The sequence below is a fragment of the Equus asinus genome, chromosome 27 (assembly GCF_041296235.1).
Source record: "Equus asinus isolate D_3611 breed Donkey chromosome 27, EquAss-T2T_v2, whole genome shotgun sequence".
NCBI classification, from domain to species: Eukaryota; Metazoa; Chordata; class Mammalia; order Perissodactyla; family Equidae; genus Equus; species Equus asinus.
The window spans coordinates 26033619-26055223 of NC_091816.1; the positions used below are offsets into that span (position 1 = coordinate 26033619).

A 21605-nucleotide genomic window follows, 5' to 3' on the forward strand; every position below is an offset into this window, starting at 1 on the left:
TTTTATTTTTAAAAGACCACACTAGCCATTTTTTTGCTTTAGGCTACCTTTATTAATAGAATCTAAGCTGGCCCTTTTATTATGTGACAGCAAACTGAGACAAAAGAAAGCAGATTAAACTGAATTACATTGCCCAGTCTAGAAGCAGGTCAACAACAAGACAGGTAATGTAAAAAACAAGATGAGGGGCTTGGCTCAGTGTCCTTAAGTCATTTTGCCCACCTGAAGAAGAATGTCTTGAACACTTGTGATTTCTGCTAACACCCATTTCCCTTGTCTGGGCAACAGCTCTTAACTTTCCCTTGGGTATCCAGCACTCCTCAACTCTCAGTCTACATGCGTATTGCCCTTCACGCTTGGCTCAGAAATGTACACGTGACCTAATTTGTCTAACCAGGGTCAATGTCAGGAACTATCTGAAGAGAGACTCTCTCCTCTCTCCACCCCTCCCCCATGCTTGGAGCTGTAAGGCTGTAAGGTTGGGGTTGCCGCGTCCATCTTGCTGCCACTACTGGAGAACCTGTCTGGGAATCGAGCCATCCCAGAAGAAGCAGAGTTAAGAGCTGGAGATAAAAAACAACAGGTCATAGTGACATCTTTGGGGTTTTTGCAATAAGCTGCACCTGACTTCCTAGGCTTTTCAGTTCTAGATGCATTGCCTTCTTTCTCACTCTTGTTTGCGTTGGATTTTCTGTCACTTGAAATCAACTGCAAGAGACTCAGTTTATCCGGCGAAAGTGACTAAAAATCTCCTCATTATTTCCCTTATAGTTGGAAAAAAAAACTTAGTAAGTGAATAATGGAATTAAATTTAAGGTGTTTGACTCTTTTTACATTAATATTTTAATTTTTCGTTGCTACAATTTCTATACTCATGAAAATGTATGAGTCGGAATTTCTGATAGTCAGATCTTATTACATATTGTTTCCTGATTATAGTTACATTTTCATGTAGATGCCTGTTACATTTTTAAAAATGAGTTATTAACTATTTGAAGCTGCATATTTACTTATTTGACAAAAATTTAAAATGATGTTTTAGGAAAATCAAATGAAACTGAGCTTTGAAACTTCATATAAATTTATCAAGATATTACTTTCTTAGCCAAAAGGCCAAGAAGATGGAAAATGTCTAAATATTTCTCAATATTTCTAGCGGAAAAAAGATGAAACTATGCTCCAGGCTTATTTTTCATGAGGATATATTATAATAATGCAATACATTGTATTTTTCCTCCATCTCTCTCAAAGAAATAGAAGCACAGTTATTAAGACTCAGATTTTTAAAGTTGTAGACAATTGACCTATTGCCCCAATATCATTTCTGGCTTCAAAAAAACAATTAAAAGAAATAAAATCCTTTCAATAACAATTTATGATTGTATGTTGAGACTTCATGAGAAAGCTTCAATATGTATTTTATGATATGTATTTTATGATATAAGTAGACACTACTTAATGGAGAAAGTGCTTCCAAATATTCTATCTTATCTCCATTAATCTTCTAAATTAAAGGTTAAAGGCTTCTTGTCCTCTTCTCCTCCCCCACAATACTCCCACAGTGTCTTCCTTTAGGCAATATGTGGTACAGTCGCCAAAGAGGAAGGCTCAAATTTAGTCATTCATCTTTGTTAGTTTATAAAAAGCAAACGTACAGCTGGTATGTAGTCTGCAGGTCATAAAACTGCAGGAGATTGACACCTTCTGAACTAATCAGTTGGAAATGCATTTTTACAAGTCTCTCTGCTAACATCAATCAGAGAAAGAATCTCATTTTCAACAGTCAAGATGCAGGGACACACTGTCTGTTATTTTTCTGCAGAGTTTATCAGTAACTTGCCCAAGCAAGTGACGGATGGTTATGAATCCTGGCTCCCTATAACTTGAAAAAATATTTTTCATTCTTTGTTTGTACTTATATAGCCAGGGCTATCCAGTACAACTAAGCTGATTACCCACTTGCCCAAATGCATACTGTAGTAAAGTTGTCTTCGTGGAATAGCTTCTCAAAATCATCGAGAGTCCATTTAAGTCTCAGGAATATTAGGTTGGCTTAAATTTATATTGGCGTAGAAGCCATCTCTAATAGAATTAACCATAAAAAAAATCTAAAGAAAATTAGAAATGTTCAAAACCACTGAATAATAATTTCAATGACCAGTTAAGAGCCTTTCTTTCTTCATTTAGGCTTTGCAATGTAAGTGGTACTTTGCTGTAAAGTAGGTAATATAGCTTCTGCTTCCATCCACTCAATCCTTAATATCATTGCTCTGATTCTCATTTTTAAACATGTTCTTGTCTTTCCTTAGGCTTTCACTGGACTTTAACAGTGGTTGGCAAACTTAACTTTGTACAGGGCCAGTTAATCAATATTTTAGGCTTCAGGGGCCTTATAGTCTCTGTTGCACCTATTCAACTCTGCCATTATAGTGCGAAAGCAGCCACAGACAAGATGGAAACGAATGGGTGTGACTGTGTTCCAGCAAAACTTTATTTACCAAAACAGGCTTTGGCCCAGGCATCATAGTTTGCCATTGTACAACGTTTCTATGCTGCCTTATTTCCTTGTCCTCTTTGAATCATTCTTGATACTTTTTCTGGCAAATTTAAATAAGACATTTTGCCACATTATTAAAACTTGTGATTCCAAGTCTTTCCTAGGTTATCCTCTATGCAGGCTTTGATGTGCTTGTCAAAACTCTCACTTTCTTCCTCTAAGTGGCTACATTTTAATTTGTTTTTCAAAATACTGACTGAATAAAAAGTCATGAACTTCCTTTTAATGAATTTTCCTTTATTTTACTCAAAAGATAATTAATGTCCACTGCCTTTCCCCACAGTATTTAGAAGCCCCTCTCCCTTATTCCAAGTCAGAAGTAGAGCTAGAAATTCTGATGTGATATTTTATTTGCAGACTTCAGAATTTTCAAAGTGTACAGGTATACCTTTCATTACTCTTTTGAGTCCTCATTCTGTAATATGCATGAAATTCATTTGTTTATTACTGAATTGGGATCATGTTTTCTGTATCTCTTGGTTTGTCTATATTGGAGCTTTCTTGGTGGCTTTAGTCTGTATATTCATATCCTTTCAATGCTAATGATTCTGGGTTGATCATTCTCCTGAACTCCAAATCCACAAACTACCTTCTAGATTATTCCACCTGGATATTATACAGCCATTGAAAACTTGACACATCTAAAACACGACACATAAAATGTTCTCTAAACATGCCATTTCTTCTCTATTTCCTATTTCAGTGAATGGTTCCACCATCTACCCACCCAGTTTCTCAAAGTAGAAACCTGAATGTCCTCCTTGACTCCTCTTCTCCCTTCCTTTCTCTCTGCACCTAATCAATCAGCAGTTCCTTCTTTTCTTCACTCCACATATCTCTTGAATCAGTCTGTTTCTTTCCATTTCACTGAAACTCACCTCAGGCCACCATGGTCGTCTCTTTACAAGATCTCAACAGTTGCTTAGTTTCCCAATTCCAGTCTTGTCCCAACTATTCATTCACTACACTTTCCTAAGAGTCCTCTTTGCAGAAATCAGATTTGATTATTTCGCTTCCCTCTCTAAAATATTTCCTTTACTTGGTCTTCACTGGCTTATGAGTAGTTAGGACTCCTTCACACAGCTTACAAAATGTTTCATGATTATTATTCCCTCTGCCTGGAGACCTCTAAGCTGCTCTCTTACTCCCCACCCCTCCCCACTCCTTCAGCACTCAGCTCAGACAAGGGTCTCAGGAAGCTCCTTGAGGGCTAATCTAGTTCACTGCTGTGTCCCCGACATCTAGTATACTGCTTGGCACCAAGTCAGCATACAAGATATTTGTTGAATGAAGGAAAGAATGAATTCAGTTCCTAGGGACTGTAAGATCTAAACAGGTCAAAATGATGTCTTAAAATCACATTAGAGATGCCACTCGTTTTCTTCTATCACCTTTTCCTTCCCTCAGACACCATGCTAATCCTTGAATTCTTGTTTCTTTTTAGTCCAATGGGTATTTTAAAATGTTCTTGATTAACTGGACATTAAGCAATCCACACAATTATAAAAAGTATCAGAAGAAAATATACAACATAGTATACATAATCTTACAAAGGGAGTCTTACTTATTTATGAAGACACACAACCCAGAATTCATGAATGAAAAGATAAACCTTATACAAATTTACCTCATATCAATTGAAAACTTCTGCACGACAAAAGAGACCACGAACAAAGTTAAAAGATAACTGAAAACTTAGGATAAAACATCTGCAACACATCTAACAAAGAATTAATAAGTTGAATAAAGAAAGGAGTCGTAAAAGTTAAAAAGGAAAAGTCAAGCAACTCAACAGAAAAAAATAGGCAAGAGAAATAAATAAGCAATTAGCAAAAGAAGAAATACAAATGGTCAAGAAACATATATAAATTATCAATCTAACTAGTAATTAGGGAAATGCAAATTAAAACCATAAAAATGGAGTCATTTTCACCTAACCGACAAAATTCATATTTTTCATTTTGTTGGACAGTTTTTTTAATGTACAATGATTATGTACAGACTACGAATGTGGGGGAAATAAAAACTCTCATAATGACAAAGTGGATAGTGGTAAAACCTACTTGGCATGGCAATTGGGCAGTAGCTATCAAATTTAAAAATTAAAATAACCCATGACCCAGCAATTTCACTTCTAAAAATCTGTCCAAAAGAAATATTTGTTCATTTACACAAAGATTTATATGCAGATACTCACACACACACAGACACACAGATTCACTACAGATTTGTCTTTATACTAAGAGCAAAAAAATAAGAAACAAATAAATTATTATTAATGTAGCCGTGGTAAAATTAATTAACACATCTTTGTTTTTATTATAAAGAATGAGATAGGTTTTATGTACTGGCACGAAAAAATCTCTAAGATATACGTTTGGGCAGAAGCAAATTTAGAACAGTACTGATCCTATTGAAGTTTAAAAACATAAATGTGCATATAAATTCCCTGAAGGAGGAGTGGAAATATGCACACCAAGTTGTTGACAGCGGCGCACTGTTTCGATAAGGAGAATGTAATATCCATGTACCATGGCTACTAACAATAACCCTCACCAGGAATGCAGAGGTTCTTAACGTGGAGATCTGTGTGACAAGGAGCCTCGCTTTTAAAGAGGTACTGTGCGATGTCATTTCTACATTCTGATGCTTGAGGTGGCAGCTGATGTTAATGAGTGTAAAATATAGGGGAGACTTTTACTTCCAGCCTATGGGGCTCTGATTTTCCTCTTAAAACTCATTCAAAAATAGCAGTAAAATCCTATGTTTCTTGGGTGCTAATGGGAAGCTACTGGGGTCCTTTGCTTCTGAGAGCATGAGCTGTACTCTTTCCTAGAATGGGATGTACTATGCTCTAAAAATTCTGTGGATAGCAAAAGGGCTCAGACTAACCTCAACCTGTCCTCAAAGAAGGATCCAGTAGGGTCTTTCAAACTAACAATAATTTTCCCCCAAATCATCATGTGCCAGGATAATATATTTTAATGCTCTGAGACTGAGTGCCCCTCTTTCTCTGATATCTGGCTTCTTTTGGGAAAAGTATTTGTGACCTATTATTCTCTCTCCCTCTCTCTCTCTCTCTCTCTCTTTCTTTCTTCCTTTCCCTCTCTCTTGCTTTTTGACCATTTTCCCCCTCTCTTCTCAGTTATGTTACTATTTTATTTAATTTTTATTTTTTAATATTTTTGGATAACACAATAGTCTCATCTTCCTGCTAGAACTTTTTAAAAATCTATTTTCAAATATTTCCTTATTTTCCATTTAGTAATCTCCAAACTCAGACCATCTCTATCCATTCATCAGACTCATTCTGATACTTACAAAAATTTCATTCATTTTTCCTCTCCTCTTCTTTACTCCTAGAACACTACTACCCTTCATTTGTATTCTTTTTCTTCCTTCCTTTCTCTCTGTCTCTCTTTCTTATTATTGTTTCTAGCTTTCTGATTTCTGAACAACCTCAGTTGAATTGTGCTTTCTTCTCTACCAGCATCAGCCTCCAAAGACTTTTTAAAAAGCCTCTTATAGGTACGTCTTCCTGACATACCCTCTGAAGTAACAATCCTATAGGACAAAGAATAACTCTGTCTACTTACAAGGAAGATGTATCATTCTTGACAGGACTTATATTTTGGCATCCCACCATTCTTGCACAAAGTTTATTATGAGGCTTAAGTCATTCTTGACCCCTCCACCATCCAATCTCCAAGAGAGGGCTTGAGTCCCACGCCTCAGGTACCCACGGGGAGCCACCCAATGGAGAACCAGACGGGGAAACAATACGTCAAAAGGAACTTTGACTAGAACTCCCTAATGAGGAGAAAGCTGGGAATATCATAACAACTACCAGAGATAATGCATTTTGTAGAAATCATCTTGTAAGTAAGTATCTTGAGTTTCTATAAAGATAGAATTGTGTCTGGCAAGCTGTTGCACTTTGATGCTTGCATAGTGGAACCTCCATATGGGGAGCTATTTAAAGTCAAGAGCCCCCTATTGAATGAGATTCCTAGTGGGTGCCCTAGGTAAAAGCAACGACGCTATAAAAGTATACAGGGAGAACTGGATGGGTGCCTTGCCAATCTGGGGTCTGGAAAGCATGTCAGGGGTTCAGAATTGGCTTTCTTGTTCTCAAAGGAGAAGGCTGTAATTTTGAGGGAAGGGGGGAGGTAGAGAATAGAAAATTCCTTCTGAAAATAATAGAAGTCTATTAGCCATATGAAATAGTTATTGGAATATATTGTCCGAAGCTAAATGCTATGGAAAGCTATTAATATTCCTATAGTAGAATCTGTTTTTCTGCCTGCCCAGCATTCATATTACTTTCTTCTGGTGTTAGAACTTCAATTTTCCTTTGCGTAGAGGAGATCCAATTCAGACCAATGAGGGTTGGGCTCAGGTCCAGGCCCCCGCCTCATGTAACCTTGGAAAAGCTGTCCTCCTTGTACCGGGGTGGTTATGCTAGTGGGTTGTAAACATAGAGCTGGTGGTGGTCATTTTGGGGAATAGATAGTCAGAGAATGGTGCCAACACAGAATAAAGCAGAGTTGACGAATCAACCAAGATTTCTGTTATCATTGTTTGAATACCTAGGTGCAGCTAGCGCTGAATTTTTCAGTTACATAAGCTAGTAATTTTTCTTTTTTAAAGCTTAAGACCATTTGAGTGGAGTTTCTATCATGTGCATCCAAAGAGACTTTCCTGATGAGAATAATGAATAGAACCTTGAAGAAGAGAAAGGGTTTTCTTGTTGAGGGGAGGTGAAAGTCTGGGGTAGAGTGGGCCGTGAGACAGAAAATTCCGATGGCTGACTGAAAAGAGGTACCCAAGGAACTAAAAACTGTGGCAGCATGGGGTAACTGTCTTAAACCTCTCTCCAGATCACACGGCATTTAATAGTGAGCGGTTCCATCTCTTCACCTGCCTTTTCTCTGATCTCAGCAACTTCACCAGCAGAGTGAGTTCTGGGAAATGAACAAGAAATGGCTCAATTTAGAGGGAGGTTGACTTGGCAGGTGAAGATGGAGTTGAAGCAGAACTATTTATAAGCCAAATCCAGGCATGTACTGTTGGTCGTTTGCTCTGAAAGCTCTCTCAACTAGAACAGGCTATCTTGTGGTCACCCCCAAAATGTCTCCCCTGTTTGGAGATGTTATCCACAATTATCTGGTCCAGTGACCATCTGTTTCTGACTTCCACTGTGTGATTTAAAAATCTACTATTCCATCGTCTGCTTTTGTCCCCGGGATCTGCTCCACCAGCCTCTGTTGGACATCCGGAGCTAGATTTCAGAAGCAGGTGAGGGAGGCATCTTGTTGATTCTACAGAGTGGGGATCTTTGTCAGGGCCTTTACTGTGGGTAAAAGATTGCCATTAGTTCTGAAAAGCTAAAGAGACCCTGTATATATGACAGCTGTTTGAGACTTAAGGCCCAATAAGGTCCAATTGAACAGGAGTTTTACTTCTTATGACTGTGTAGTATAAAGAGAGAGGCTAAAGATAAGTTCCTCCAACTTATTTTATTGATAGTCCATTCCTCCTATTTCTCATAAAGAATTCCCTTCTAAGGCTGCTTTTCCTGAAGCATTTCAGAGACATAAATGGGACGTGGGACTCCATAGGCAATTTAGTGAGATCCACATTTTGAGAATCTTTAGGCTTCGGCAGTGGAGATGGGGCAAACTGGATTTGGTAAAGAAAAGTATGTTTTAGAGTGGAAAGATGATGTTTGGTCTAAGAAAAAAATATTTAACCATTTCCCCATATGCAGCCGTCCTTTCTAAAATTTCTTAATACCTCTTTTTCAGTTTGGGGAATAGCAAGCAACTTCTTTTGTTCTTTCTTTTTTTTGTACGAAGATTGTATTCTACAAAGTTGCTCAGACTAGACCAGTAGCGATTTACATGACGTGTTTAATTTCTGAATAGGGCCATATCAACTTCTTTACCCTCTCTTCTTCCTTATTTGTTTAACGTATTAAGTCAAATTATTTAGCTACTTTCTGTCTAATTCACCATTCTGATACCAAATTTAGTTTAGACAATGATCTATAATGGTATAGTTACCATATGTCATAGAATTTCAGGTCCTGTCCTTACGTTAAACACTCTGTTCTACTGTCCTCATATAATGATAATGATATCCTTGATTGCCAAATTAGGTGTCTTGATTTGCGGTTTGGTGTGGAAAATGTTGTTTCTATACACAGAGCCATACCTGAGTTCAAAGAACCCTCAGCTTAGGGTTATAACCTTAGGCTATAAGGCAACCAGGTTACACTCTCAGGGTACAATAAAGCTGGCACTGACATTCCTTCTTAGAAGATCAACAAAATTAGGTTAGAGACAGGAATACAAATTATACGAGATAAGCAGAGAATCCACAGGAGGTCTTCCATCAGCTCAGATTTCCCCTTGGAGAGGGAAGCCTAGAGATAGCAGAGTTTCATGCTAATAAGAATAAACAAAAGGGGAACGAGGCCAATTCACAGCTGATAAATTTTGAGGAAAGGGAAAAACCTCCTCAGCTGATAACAATACTAAAGAGTTGATTAGCCCCTAAATTACTCTGCAGTTTGCTTCCCTCGGAGAGAGTCTGTAACCTCCTCGATGTAATCTCCTCTTAGTAGATGAAATCTGCAACAGATGATGGAGGAGGAAGAGATGCTCTCCTCCCTCCCTGGGCAATAGAGAACAATGGGGTCGGGGCTTCTTGGGAGAAAGTAATGAGGAAAGTTGCCATCTGGGCTGTGTTTCAGAGAGGATTAATGCTGCCATTTCTACAAAGTGCATAGTTAAGAGGAGTCAGGGGCAACAAGGTATTATTAGGCAGGAAAAGCTTCAAGGGCTAAGGACCACCTAAATCTATCAGGAGCAGAAAGAAAAACAGGCCTTAGCTCAGAATTTGTGGCTCAAGTTTCTTGATAGTCCAGGTTGAAAGAAGATAGAGAAAACACTGAACAGTCTGCTAGAAACCAAAGGGGAGAATGACAGCTCCTTGTCAGGAAGATGAGACACAAATAACAGCTGGCCTGAGAATGACTAGGCCCAGGCCAGCATGTGTGCGTATGCATGCATGTGTGTGTGCATGTGTGTTGGGGGTGATAGGGGACAGCAGGGGTTAGTCCTCTTCACTCTGCTTCCTAAAGAACAGCAGTTGGGTCTCCTCTACGTAGAAAAGAAAAGGCTGTTCAATTTTCTCCAACAACCTTCTATGATTTCAACGAGTCAAGATGAGCACTTTTGAAAGCAAAAGAAGGAAAACTGGATAATAATAGCTGGTACTTAGAACATACTATGTGTCTGGCAATACGCTGAGTACTTTACACATTCTCTCACTTAATCCTTTCAAAAATGCTTTTATTCCTATTTTATAGATGAAACCATTGAAGTTTAAGGACATCGGAATCTTGTGTAAGGTCACACACATACTACGGAGTGGAGTGAAGATCTGTCTGACCCCAAAATCTGCACTCGTAAGCCCCCCGTACTGCTGTGTGGAGGTTCCCACGAGAGCAGGTGGAATGAAGGAGTGGGTAGGGAAACACATCCTAACCCACAGAGCAGGTGACCACAGAGGCCCAGATGGGAACAAAATCCTTTCTAAAAACTCAGTCCTTAAGGTAGGACAAAATCAAACAGCTATAGGGGGCAGCTATTTCACCACTGGAGAAGTAATCAGGAGCTCTCTATTCTCTGAAAGTGAAATTGAGTAGCATGGAGGCTGTGAACAATGGGGAAAATAATTATTTCTTAACCAAGGACTTACGTTGGGTGGACTATCACAATCTTTTTAACAGGGGTAAAGTTAAGAATAAAAAGATACTGGAAGTACACCTTCAAGGGGACTATTTTCTGTTACTCTTATTTTTTCCATCCATGCCTTTCAACAGAAGAGCTTGGAAAACGCCTGGAATCTTTTGGAATGTTTACTTATTAAAATACTGCTTTAGAGCTCCCCATTCACAGGCCCTAAGATTCTCCCCGTTGTGTGAAGAACTGTCACCTGGAGGTGAGGAAAAGGAATGGAGAACAATGTACGTTATAAATTAGCTTGGTTACTGTGCCTTCTCCCTGAACGATAATAATCTTGCATTTGTTTCAGAGAAAATAGGGAGCAAAATCACTCTGTCGGCACTCATACATTTTTCAATCAATCTAATCTATGGGGATCAGATTTTGTGTGGCAACGGATAACTCTGTCCTCAGTGTAACTTATCAGCCTGTGCTCTGGCACACAGTTGTTTTCACGCTCAGCGTTTCCTACCTCCTTCATTGTCCTTGCTGTCTGTGCAGAGGGTCTCCATGGCGACATCGCACCCTGCTCCTCTCCACCCGGGCTGGCAAACACAATGCCAGCCGTTTTGGTCCAGCGTGCATCTTCCATTGCTGTTGCACAGACCAGGGCAACCCTCTGTCAAAAGAGACAAAGAAGGAAAACACAAGTGATTTGACTATCAAAAGTTTTTGCACCTAAAATAAACAGATAAGGGACACTTAGTGGGAAGAGGCCTTTATCAACAGCACAAATACTGTAATTGCACATGGATAGGAACAGCAACATAATCTAAGAAATCTAGTTCTTCTCTAAGTGGCATCTTTGATTGGCCTGACCCTTGAGACACCACTTACCTGTGCAGGACAGAAATATATGCAACGATCCACTAAGTAGCTGCAGGCCAGACAAAATTAACTTAAATTTTTTTCCTTTAGCAAAGCAACAAGGGTTGATTGGATGGTGTGAAAAAGCAGCTCAACGAGATAATTTCAGAATCCCTAGTATAGATTTTTAATCTGTTGTAAATACTACTGGTCACTCATTAGGACATGCCTTCTTTAGATCACCTTGTTGCTTTAAAAAATTCCCTCTAGATTGAAAAGGATGAAAGTGGGTACGAGGCTATGAATGATGTTAAAAAGAGAACGTTAATTTTATCTGGCCTCAGAGTTGCCGTATATTCATGTGAAATTACAGTGCATTAAATAACTGCACAAAGTATAGGCCAGTAATAATGACTATACTTTACGCCAAGAGGACATTCCTTTTCACAGAATAAGCAAAGCCCAGGAAATAGAGAAGCAGCTCAGCATCTATTCTAACAAACATCAGGATTCAGGCTGCATACGGATGGGACAGGACCGACAGGATTTCCAACTAAATGTAATAGCTGTGCGTATTTGATTACTCAGGACGGACAAAATGAAATACCATAAGGACCACAATAAAACATTGATAGACTGAACAAAAACACGGTAGTGACGTGCTTCAAGACAGAGCAAAGGGTGATATTTTGTGACAATCTCCCTAAGGCTTTTATGCTGTTACCTTTATATCCTATCTTGTCTGCTTTTATGGGCAAGGAGGGAAAATTTGGGAAACAATTAAAATAATTTAATATATCCAAAATCTGTAATTGTTTCAGTCTAACATGACATTTAAAAAAAAAAAACCAATTTTTGCCACTTTCTACTGATGATATCTGGCATGCAGCCAACATGATCTGATTGATTATGAGGATGACACTTCGGTAGATTTTGGTGTTCTTGTCTATGAGTGTGATATGACACCGACAGAAACGAAGATATAAATGCTCTAAAGTTGCTAGAATAATTAATCAGATCTCTTTGGATGGAATTATTTATAATTTGGAATAGACTATATATTAGTAAAAATACTCGCTATAGCAATTGGGGTTTGTTATACAGCTTCCTATAATTAGAATGCTATTCTTGTTTCAGTGACAAAATTTAAGGGAAAAATCTGTTTCAAGATGCCTAAGTCTGTATTAAAAGAATTATTCATATATTGGCTTCCCCTCCTCCACTGCAGAACTTGAAATGAAATATCTCAAAGAGACACTGTGTCTCTTAAGATTAGAGTTAGCAGAAGGAAGAAGATTTTGACAGTCTCTTGTGGCAGGTTAGAATGAAATCATACTTATGGATACCATCAGGTCAACATGAGATTAATTTTGCTGCTTCCTTTCTTTCAGACAATTACCGTCTGTAGTTATGGATTATTCAGTACACAAAAGGTAAATTTTCCTTATGGATGCTTTTGTTTTGTTTTGTTTTGAACAAAAAAGAAAGATTTAATTGCCCCACTGACAAAGAGGTGCAGCAGTTGACTGCGTGCACACAGAATTATTATATGAAAGCCTGGATATTGCCATGAATATTTTCATATTCTAATGAAAAGCACAAACAAGGAATAGAAAATAGGTAATTTGAGGAGAACGGGAAAGGGAATTTTCTCTTCTGAAAAAATATTTTCCACCTATTTCAACCATAACTGAAGATATGAGAATCTGCTGTTTTCTGCTGAGCAGTGTTATCATCTCTGTTTTAGAGAAGGCACAATATTTTGTAGTTTCTCAGAAAACAACAAGTTAGAATATCGCATATATTTTGAAACATTCAGAAAAAGCCAAAGACGTTTCCATTTAAGGGTGAATGAGATTTCTCTCAACATATGTAACCAGAATCATCTTTAGATTGACAATTTCTTATTCTGTGATAAGAGAGAGAACATTTGCGATACTTTAATTTAGAATTTAAAGCTCATTCGCTGAATTGCCAACAATGAAGATCTTAAAGCAAAAAAGAAAAAACAAAACCAAAAAAACACTGTAAACAAAAAACAGCAAAGGTACTGTTATCTTCAGTTTTTGGTTCCAGTGAAAACTAATGCTTTTACATAGGAATGAAATCTGTGATAACCCAAAATTATAAAAATGAGACACAGACATGTAAGTCTCTGTACTTTAAATCCAAGGGATTTCACGTAACGTAAGCCTGATTGATAATTTACAAAAGTATGCATGAAAAACAGTCTATTTTCATACCTAGTGTGATCTGACACACGATTATATATAGATATATATGTAGATATGTCAACAAAGAGCAAGGATACAGTACCTTTAACTATCTTATCCAAATAGTGAGCTTGAGAAATTAAAAAGGAGAAAAGAACAGACAGACATTTCAGAAGTGTCACATGGGACAAGGAAATTTTCAGAATTTACATGCAAATCAAGTCGCTGCAGCTGACATAAGATTCACATCACACGACAGAGATGCACTTCATATCTTCTAAAAACGCAACATATTCACGTCTTAGCAAATGGAGTCAGGATTGCAGGAAATATTCAGCATTTTCAAGAAAAGTATGCAGGCAAACTAACGCTACCTTTCAAAGACTATGTGAAATGCATCCACTCTGATGCTTCTTAAGGTTACATTTTTAATAGCTAAGCAGAACAAATGGAATCAATTCTTTATTACTAAAGAAATTTGGAAATTTACAACTATGAGATCTACAAATAAACTCTTTTTGGGGGGGATGAGAAAAAGAATTCTAATTTTTTAGTTTGCTTTTAACAAAGTAGTTTTGTTATACAACTACAACCCTAGTCACACAGTGGAAGGGCAAAAATGACGACACGGGAGCCCCCGAGGAACCATTTCTGTATGTTTTGATGCTGTCTTTCTTCAACCTGAGAGCTAAACCCACAGAAATCTTGCTTCATTCACCTTCTCTCTTGAGTTACTTGTATATTTACAAATGACCAAACTTTAATGGTTAATAAATAAGAAAAAAAGAAAGAAAGAAATTGAGAATCCTTGAGCAAATTTATTATATTATGAAAAAGGCATGTGTGAGTTCTGTAGAAAATGATTGCCCAGTAACCTTGACTACACATCAGATGGACAATGACATAGCCCATATGCAGTCCATTAGGAAATATGAACTGTTTCTTCTCAGGATTCACACTGGAGTCGGCTCTGTTTCTCACAACAGATTTGTAGGAACAGCCAGGACTAAGACTGAAGTCTTTGACTGTGCCTGTCCATTTAACCTTTCATGACATCACAACGAGGCTACAACTTTCTTCTTCTTCTTTTTTTTTGGTGAGGAAGATTCGCTCTGAGCTAACATCTTTTGCCAGTCTCCCCTCCTTTTGTTTTTGCTTGAGGAAGATTAGCCCTGAGCTAACATCCATGCCAATCTTCCTCCATTTTTTTGTATGTGGGACACCTCCACAGCACAGCTGGTGAGTGGAGTAGGTCCACGCCCAGGATCCGAACCTGTGAACCTGGGCTGCTGAAGCAGAGCATGGAACCCTTAACCACTCGGCCACGGGGCCGGGCTCCCACCTTTCTTCTTGAACAGAGACATAAAAATGTCTCTCCCTTCACTCAATGTGGAAACCTAATATATTCTTAATAAGCCTCAAATCTTCTCGCTTTGTCAAAATTCATACATATTTAATGATCTAAAATTGCTTTTCAAAGATGCTTATGTTGATTATTTTTCATTACTGACATATGCTAGTGGTAGCAGGATTCTTAACAGAATGATTTAAACCCAACTTTCAGTTGAGCCACTCAGGTCTGGTGCCCTGTCATGGGCATAAACAAAACCAGAAATGGCTTTGACACGTCTGTACCTCGGATATAAAAGGACTCGTCCCTTTGCCACAGGATTCCATTAGAGGCTTCTGAATTGCATTCAAAAGTAAGCATGTTTATAGCTAATTGACAATACATTGCAGGGGAAATTAAGGTGAAGAAGAAACAGTATTAGGCACTACTCTGAAATTACAATTTAATAAAAACAAATCTATTTTCAAGCACTAAAATAAAAATGTATTATAGTACAGCATCATTCATATAATTTCTTAATAACTCCTTCTAAGCATTACATAATCTAGTAGAGCACCATAATAGCTGGATGGATGATTTGAACATAAAAAAAAATCATTAGAAATTCTAGAGTTTCTGATTCAGATAGGGTAGTATTTCTGAGGGAATTCTTAATTTATAAAAATTAACAACATAATAACAAAATCAATCATATTTGGAGAGCAAGCCTTTTGCTTTTACATCAGGTCCACTACAGTTGACACAACCAAAATAAGAAATGTAATTAATTCTAATCTAGATTAGTAGTTTTAACGGGGGAATAAATTATTTCTAAGCCAGCCAATCCCATTACTTTAGCAAACAGAATCAATTATGCAAAAAAGTGGACTGATTACAGGTAAACGTAGGTTTGTCATTGGGTCAAGAGAACACCAAAGGTAGAGCTGAAATTAGAAAATACATTTAAAATAGACTGCAGGTCAAAATTTATATAACACTCTAAATATTAAAGATATTTAATGCAAATTTTGCAAAGAGTTAAAACCAACCAGAAGAAAAATATCTGCACTGAGAAAAAGATACCAAGATCTGTCATTTGCATTTATATCACAGGGAATAACTATTAGCTGATAACTTAAAAGTAAGAGAGAAAGGGGGAAAAATCAGCACCTATATTTTGGCCCCGAAGAGTAAAATTTTTGACCATACCACAAAAGCCTAGTTCTAAATAATGAAGAAGCTAAAAGAAGATGTTGATATATGAGGTTCAAATAATTATTAAAAATAATAATTGCAACAAAGAAAATATCATTATATAAGCTACTACAGGAAATAATCAGAAAAATGCAGGCATGTTGTAAGAAGTTATTAGGAACAATAATCGTAAAAATAATACAGAACATTTAAAAATTAATATACCTAACAATTGCTGAAATGCACATTAAGTTGAAAAAAAATCACTTGGAAAACTAACGAGTATGCTGTGACACTAAAGGAAAGTCATTCCTATTAGATCTACTAAGTTTTAAATTTGTTTTATAGAAGAAAATTCTTATAAAAATGAGTCCTAGACATATAAAATGGAGCCCTTTATAAAACTATTCTCCAGTGAAATGTTGTATTCATAAAACACTCTCCCTGGAGTTTCAATTATTTATCTTCTAAGAAGACCCATGTGGGACATAGGAGGTATTACCGTATTTCCTGTAAGACAGTGGTTCTTAATCTTTTTGGGGTCTCAGATCTCTGAGAAAACTGTTGAGAGTTATGGATTCTCCCCCCAGAAAAAATGCACCCATGTTCACAAACACAAAAGGCTCCCTTTGATTTCAGCTCTTCCATGAGCTCTGGTTCTAGAATTTGCAGACTATGAACACCTGGCTGACGTATTAACGATTCCCAAATTTCTAGCTCTGGCTCAGGTCTCTTTCTCCTGGCTGAGACCAGGTTTAGAATGACCCAGGGGACACACATGAAGTACCGTGATCCCATCCTTGCTCCCTGAGGATAATAATAAGACTTACCGCTCTAAGCGTTTTACGTTATTCTCTCATTTAATGTTCACCACAACCCGATAATATAAATACAGTTGATACGGTAAATACGATGAAGAAACTGACAAGAGGGGCAATCTGTGCAACGTCACAGGCTGTCTGGCTCCAGAGTTTGCTCATATCCACTATGTCCTGGTGGCTCTTCTTGGAGATTTAGAAACAACAACGACAAATTTTTTTTTTCCCAGTAGAAGAAACTGATGAGAGGATATCAGAAAATACTATGCAGTCATTCCTGACCTAACGTGAATTTAGGCAGACACTTCTTTCCCAAAAGCCACAGTGTAGTGCCACCATTTTTGAGATGTCGTCTACTTGGCTTCCTTGGGAAAGTGCCAGGTGGATCTACCATAAATGGCAGACTGCAGGTGAGTGCCTTTTAAATGCTAGGGCTAATTCTTGGCCTTAATTGTCTCTGTTTCAAACACATTCAGATATACAGTCATCCCTGAAAATGAAACTGACTGCTTGGGTTCAAGCCCCTGCGTGGGAGGTCCTTGGTCTACTTGCTGCTACTGGTGGGCAAAGACTCAGTGAAACTGTAGATGTGGGAGGAAGGTTCGGCTCATCAAAAATATTCGTATTACACGATTAGCCCACAAGCCTCAGTATCACCAAAGCAAATGACTAGTGCTAGATCCTTTTCACACACTGCCCTCTTGGTGCTTCTGTTTAAAAAGAATTCTTTTTCTTTTCAAGGCCCCTGTTTAGCATATTTCCCCCTTTGTGTTTTCGGGAAGGTGGGTGGAGGGGGACCCACAATGATTTGCTCTTGTCTGTACCCCTTAGTCATGGGCCTTGATTCTAAGGCCCCTTAGGAGGGAGTTTGCTCATTTACAGCCTTGTTGCACCATTTTTAATTCCTAACATGGAGAGTGGGGACAAATAGCATCTTTTTGGACATTCAACCTACATGTTGTTGCCTCATCGGCTCATCTACCAAAATTACGGGCAGCCCTCCTCCCGCCATTTCCTCTAGTCATCTGGTTCTTTCTTTTCTCTGCCCGAATCCTTCTCACGGATGAAGTCTAGGAGTACGAACACCAGGGAAAATGTAAAAGGAGAAGAGAAGAATCAAGAACTAGCTGTGATCAATTCATTTCAGTCAAGAGATTCCACGAAAATACAAGGCTTTAAAGATACATAGACACGTGACTTATGTGTAAATGTCCCCCATTAGAAACGTAAGGCCCACGGCTATGCTAATCACTGTTTTCCAATTACCCAGCTCATAAGGGATTCTTAATATCTGCTGAATAAAATGATTAAATGTAGCTTACTATCGTGGTCCTAGTATGTCCTATATGTGTTTGCAGTTTTCGAATAAACGCTGTTAATAATACAGAGGCTACCTTCTGAGTAAGAAGCATATGAGAGCAATACCTCATTGACAACATCCTTTCCCTCTCCTTCATCCATCTGTCCATCTCCTCTTGCCTAATCCATCTGTCCTAACTATACACAGCAGTATTAACAATAACTACCGTTTACTGACTGGTACTATGTGCTGACAACTATGCTAAGCATTTCACATGAATTAGGTGATTTAATTTTCACCACCCCGTGGGGTAATAGGTACTTTTATCTTCCCTTTCACGAATTTTCCATTTCCCTTTCACAAATGAAGAAACTGAGACACAGAAAATTAAAGAATTTCCTCAAGGTCAAAATGCTAACAAGTGGCAAAGCCAAAATTCCAACCAGGTAGTCTGAGGCCAAAGTCCATACACTTAATAAATAAGCTGTATTTACAACTCAGAAGAACCAGAATTGTGTGCCTGTGTAAGGTAGATTAGAAACGTCATCTGTTTTGGGATTGGTCAATGAATTTATCTGAACGAAAAAATCAGATGAAAAAAATGTGGAAATCTTTAATTCAACATTGACATTAAAGAGAAACCAGGAAGTAAGATTAAAATTCAAATTAACTTGAAATATTAATCTGTTGACACAGCCTCATAAATAAGAGTACCTTAAGTAGACTAAAGAAAGCTTTATGATAAGAACTGCTGTAACCTGTTCTAAAAATCCAGAGTTTGGAAAGCCAATTGGCAAGATATTAAAACTGAGGAATAAAACCAGGAAAAATTAAAACAGGTAGATTTGAAAAATCAAAGAACAAAGGCAGTTCAGCTGACATATATATACTGTACAAGAAAGATCTGCTGAGCAGTAGTTTCAAAGAAGGCTGCTCATTTAAAAAAGAGGTCAAAGGAATACATGAGCCTGCTTTGGGGAGGAACTGGGATATTTGGAGGTCTATATGGAACAGTATTAATTCCAAACTTGCTTTCTTTTTACTGTCAAACTGATTCTTAAAAACACAGAGAAGAAACAAAGGCAAACCAAGTTGGTTATATCTACATCAGGCAGCTCACAAGGGAAAAATACAAACAGTTTGACTGTGAATACATAGTTGCTGACGTGTTTAGTTATGAACTATTCACATTGTTTCTGAGGTCACAAAGTGTTTGCTTGGAGCATATCAAATAGTACAGTATTTTCACTGGGCTACTGAATTGACTCCTGAGTATAGCTTACACATCAGCAAACAACACAGAATCCAGAAGGCTGGAAATATTTCCCAGTTTAACTACAATAAAATCTTAGGGGCCCATCTTCCAAAGAGGATAACTCAATCAAGATGAGTACATTCTTCACTGTGGCGATTATTGCAAAGTCCTTGGAGCCGAGGACAAAGTTTTATTTAGCATTGTGTTTCATAATACTTTATAACACAGACTTAAAAAATGATTCGCATTAGTCTCTCATTAAACTTGTAAGTAGGTGTCATTCCTAGATTATTCATGTACCAGTTCCTGCAGGATGACAAAAAAGCGACAGTCTGCAAATAAGTACATATTAAACCCATTTATTCCAATCAGCAACGGTGTAAATCAGTGTGTAGGCTGCAGACCCATTGATTTGATGCTCCTTAATTGGTTCACGCTGCACTGTTTTATTACTGATTATCCCATTGTAAAGGATTACGACAGTGACATAATTTTAAACACCATAAAACAATTTACTCGAGCCTCTTAAAATATGCTCTCCCTCACTAAAGAATTCTCATTCTAAGATTAGGATAAAACATCTAAAATATTTTATCCTATTTAGGAGAGGCAATTAATTTGAATTTTAACAACTAGTAAGTGAGGTCGTACCAGTAAAAAAAAACAGTGTGTGTGTGTGTGTGTATGCACATGCGTGCACATGAGCTTGAAAGAGTTTTGGTTGCCTTAAAATTGGCAACACAGTCTTGAAAACCTACTTCAAATAAATTGTTTCTGAAAGCTTGCATATTTTATTCCTTTTATATATAGGAAATTTGGTGAAAAAAGTTATCTGTACAAATACATTGCTTCTTGCATGCACCTAGCAAGCAAAACACCATCCTTCAGTTTGGAACACTATTTATACCAGGACATTCCAAAAGAGTGAAATAATATTTTTCCTGATTTAAGTCAGCTCAGAAAAGTCTAGATTCTATGGAAAAGGTGCTTTGAGATAAACCAAAGTTTACAAAGTCAGCACTGCTGAAAAAGTGCCATTATAAGCTGCAGAGCTTTGTACAGACAACGGCTGGAATAATATTTGGTGTTTTCCTTCAGCTTGGAATTCCATGCCTTACTATAGACTCCATGTACATATGGGAGTAACAGTGGAGCACTGAGAATGCAGACAGCACGCTCGCTGACGCTGGCACGTGCACAGCCTGTGCAAAGAGACACCATTGTTTGGCGTGTGGTCCATGAGTTTGGTGGTAGTCTTTGCACACGGCATGAACATAAACATGTAGTAACACGTCTCCTTTAGATTTTTCACTCCTTGTTGGAGTTCATTGAATGACATAAGCAAAACCACCTTTTTTTTAGGATTTCCTAGATTTAAAAAAAATCAGGCATATTTTAGTACCCTGATTTGGGAATTAAACCATCCAGAGACAGCTCTCAATATTAGCAACTAAAAATCATAACACAAATTTTTTTACACTAAATGAATATTCAGATTGTTAACATTTGATACAATGAACTTGGTTATAATAATTATTAAAGTGGTGTCTTGTGGTACTAGCAAGTGAAATAGCAGGAAACCATAAAAATGATCTACAGATCTGGTCGATATCAATAAGGATAATTTCTTGCCTACCATCACTACTTTTGCCTATTCATAAAATTTAATATTTAAGAAAAATTTATAGACTAAGACATCCATAAGTATGTAACATATACCAGGTCTTCCTCTTGTCAGTTTTCTTGATGATATCAGGAAAAACAATAAAGTTGAACAGTCTTTTTAACTTATCTAAGATAAACTGTAATTTATTTTGGGAAACTCGTAGATAAACAGCTCTTTTCAAAGATGATTTATAGAGAGAGTAATTTTTCTTCATTTCCGGGCAAGAGAGAGAGTGCACAGATGTTTACCACTTGTATTTTTGGTCCTAAACTTTTCTGAGGCCTTTTTCTTTCTTCTTTGCTGAAGAAGATTAGCCCTGAGCTAACATCTATTGCCAATCTTCCTCTTTTTTTTTTTTTGCTGAGGAAGACTCACCCTGAGCTAACATCTGTGCCTAGCTCTCTCTATTTTATATGTGGGTCGCTGCCACAGCATGGCTGATGAGTGGTGTAGGTCCATGCCTGGGATCGGAACCTGCGAACCTGGGTTGTCGAAACGGAGCATGCTGAAGCTAACCACTAGGTGACGGGGCTGGCCCCATGAGGCTTTTTCATGAGCTGATTCTAGTTACACAAGTCCTCTACCCACTTCCTAAGAGTCTTTTTCAGTGGTCAATGTCTGTACACACTCATTTCAGCTGACAAAAAACTGGAGATCAATTTTAGAGGGAGG

The 21605-nt window shown here is 37.7% G+C and overlaps 1 protein-coding gene across 19 annotated transcripts in view; it reads right to left on the reverse strand.

Moving 5' to 3' along the window:
- TENM3 (teneurin transmembrane protein 3) overlaps positions 1–21605 on the reverse strand; it is a 579767-nt gene that overhangs the window by 63685 nt on the left and 494477 nt on the right. For 9 of the 19 annotated variants that reach the window (XM_070499653.1, XM_070499652.1, XM_070499650.1 and 6 more), the window contains one exon: positions 10823–10969. In XM_070499653.1, the coding sequence (XP_070355754.1) occupies positions 10823–10969 (147 nt within the window). Of the gene's footprint in view, positions 1–10822; positions 10970–11881; positions 11900–13473; positions 13501–21605 lie in introns of all 19 variants that reach the window. The other 10 variants (XM_070499641.1, XM_070499649.1, XM_070499646.1 and 7 more) reach the window with 2 other exon arrangements.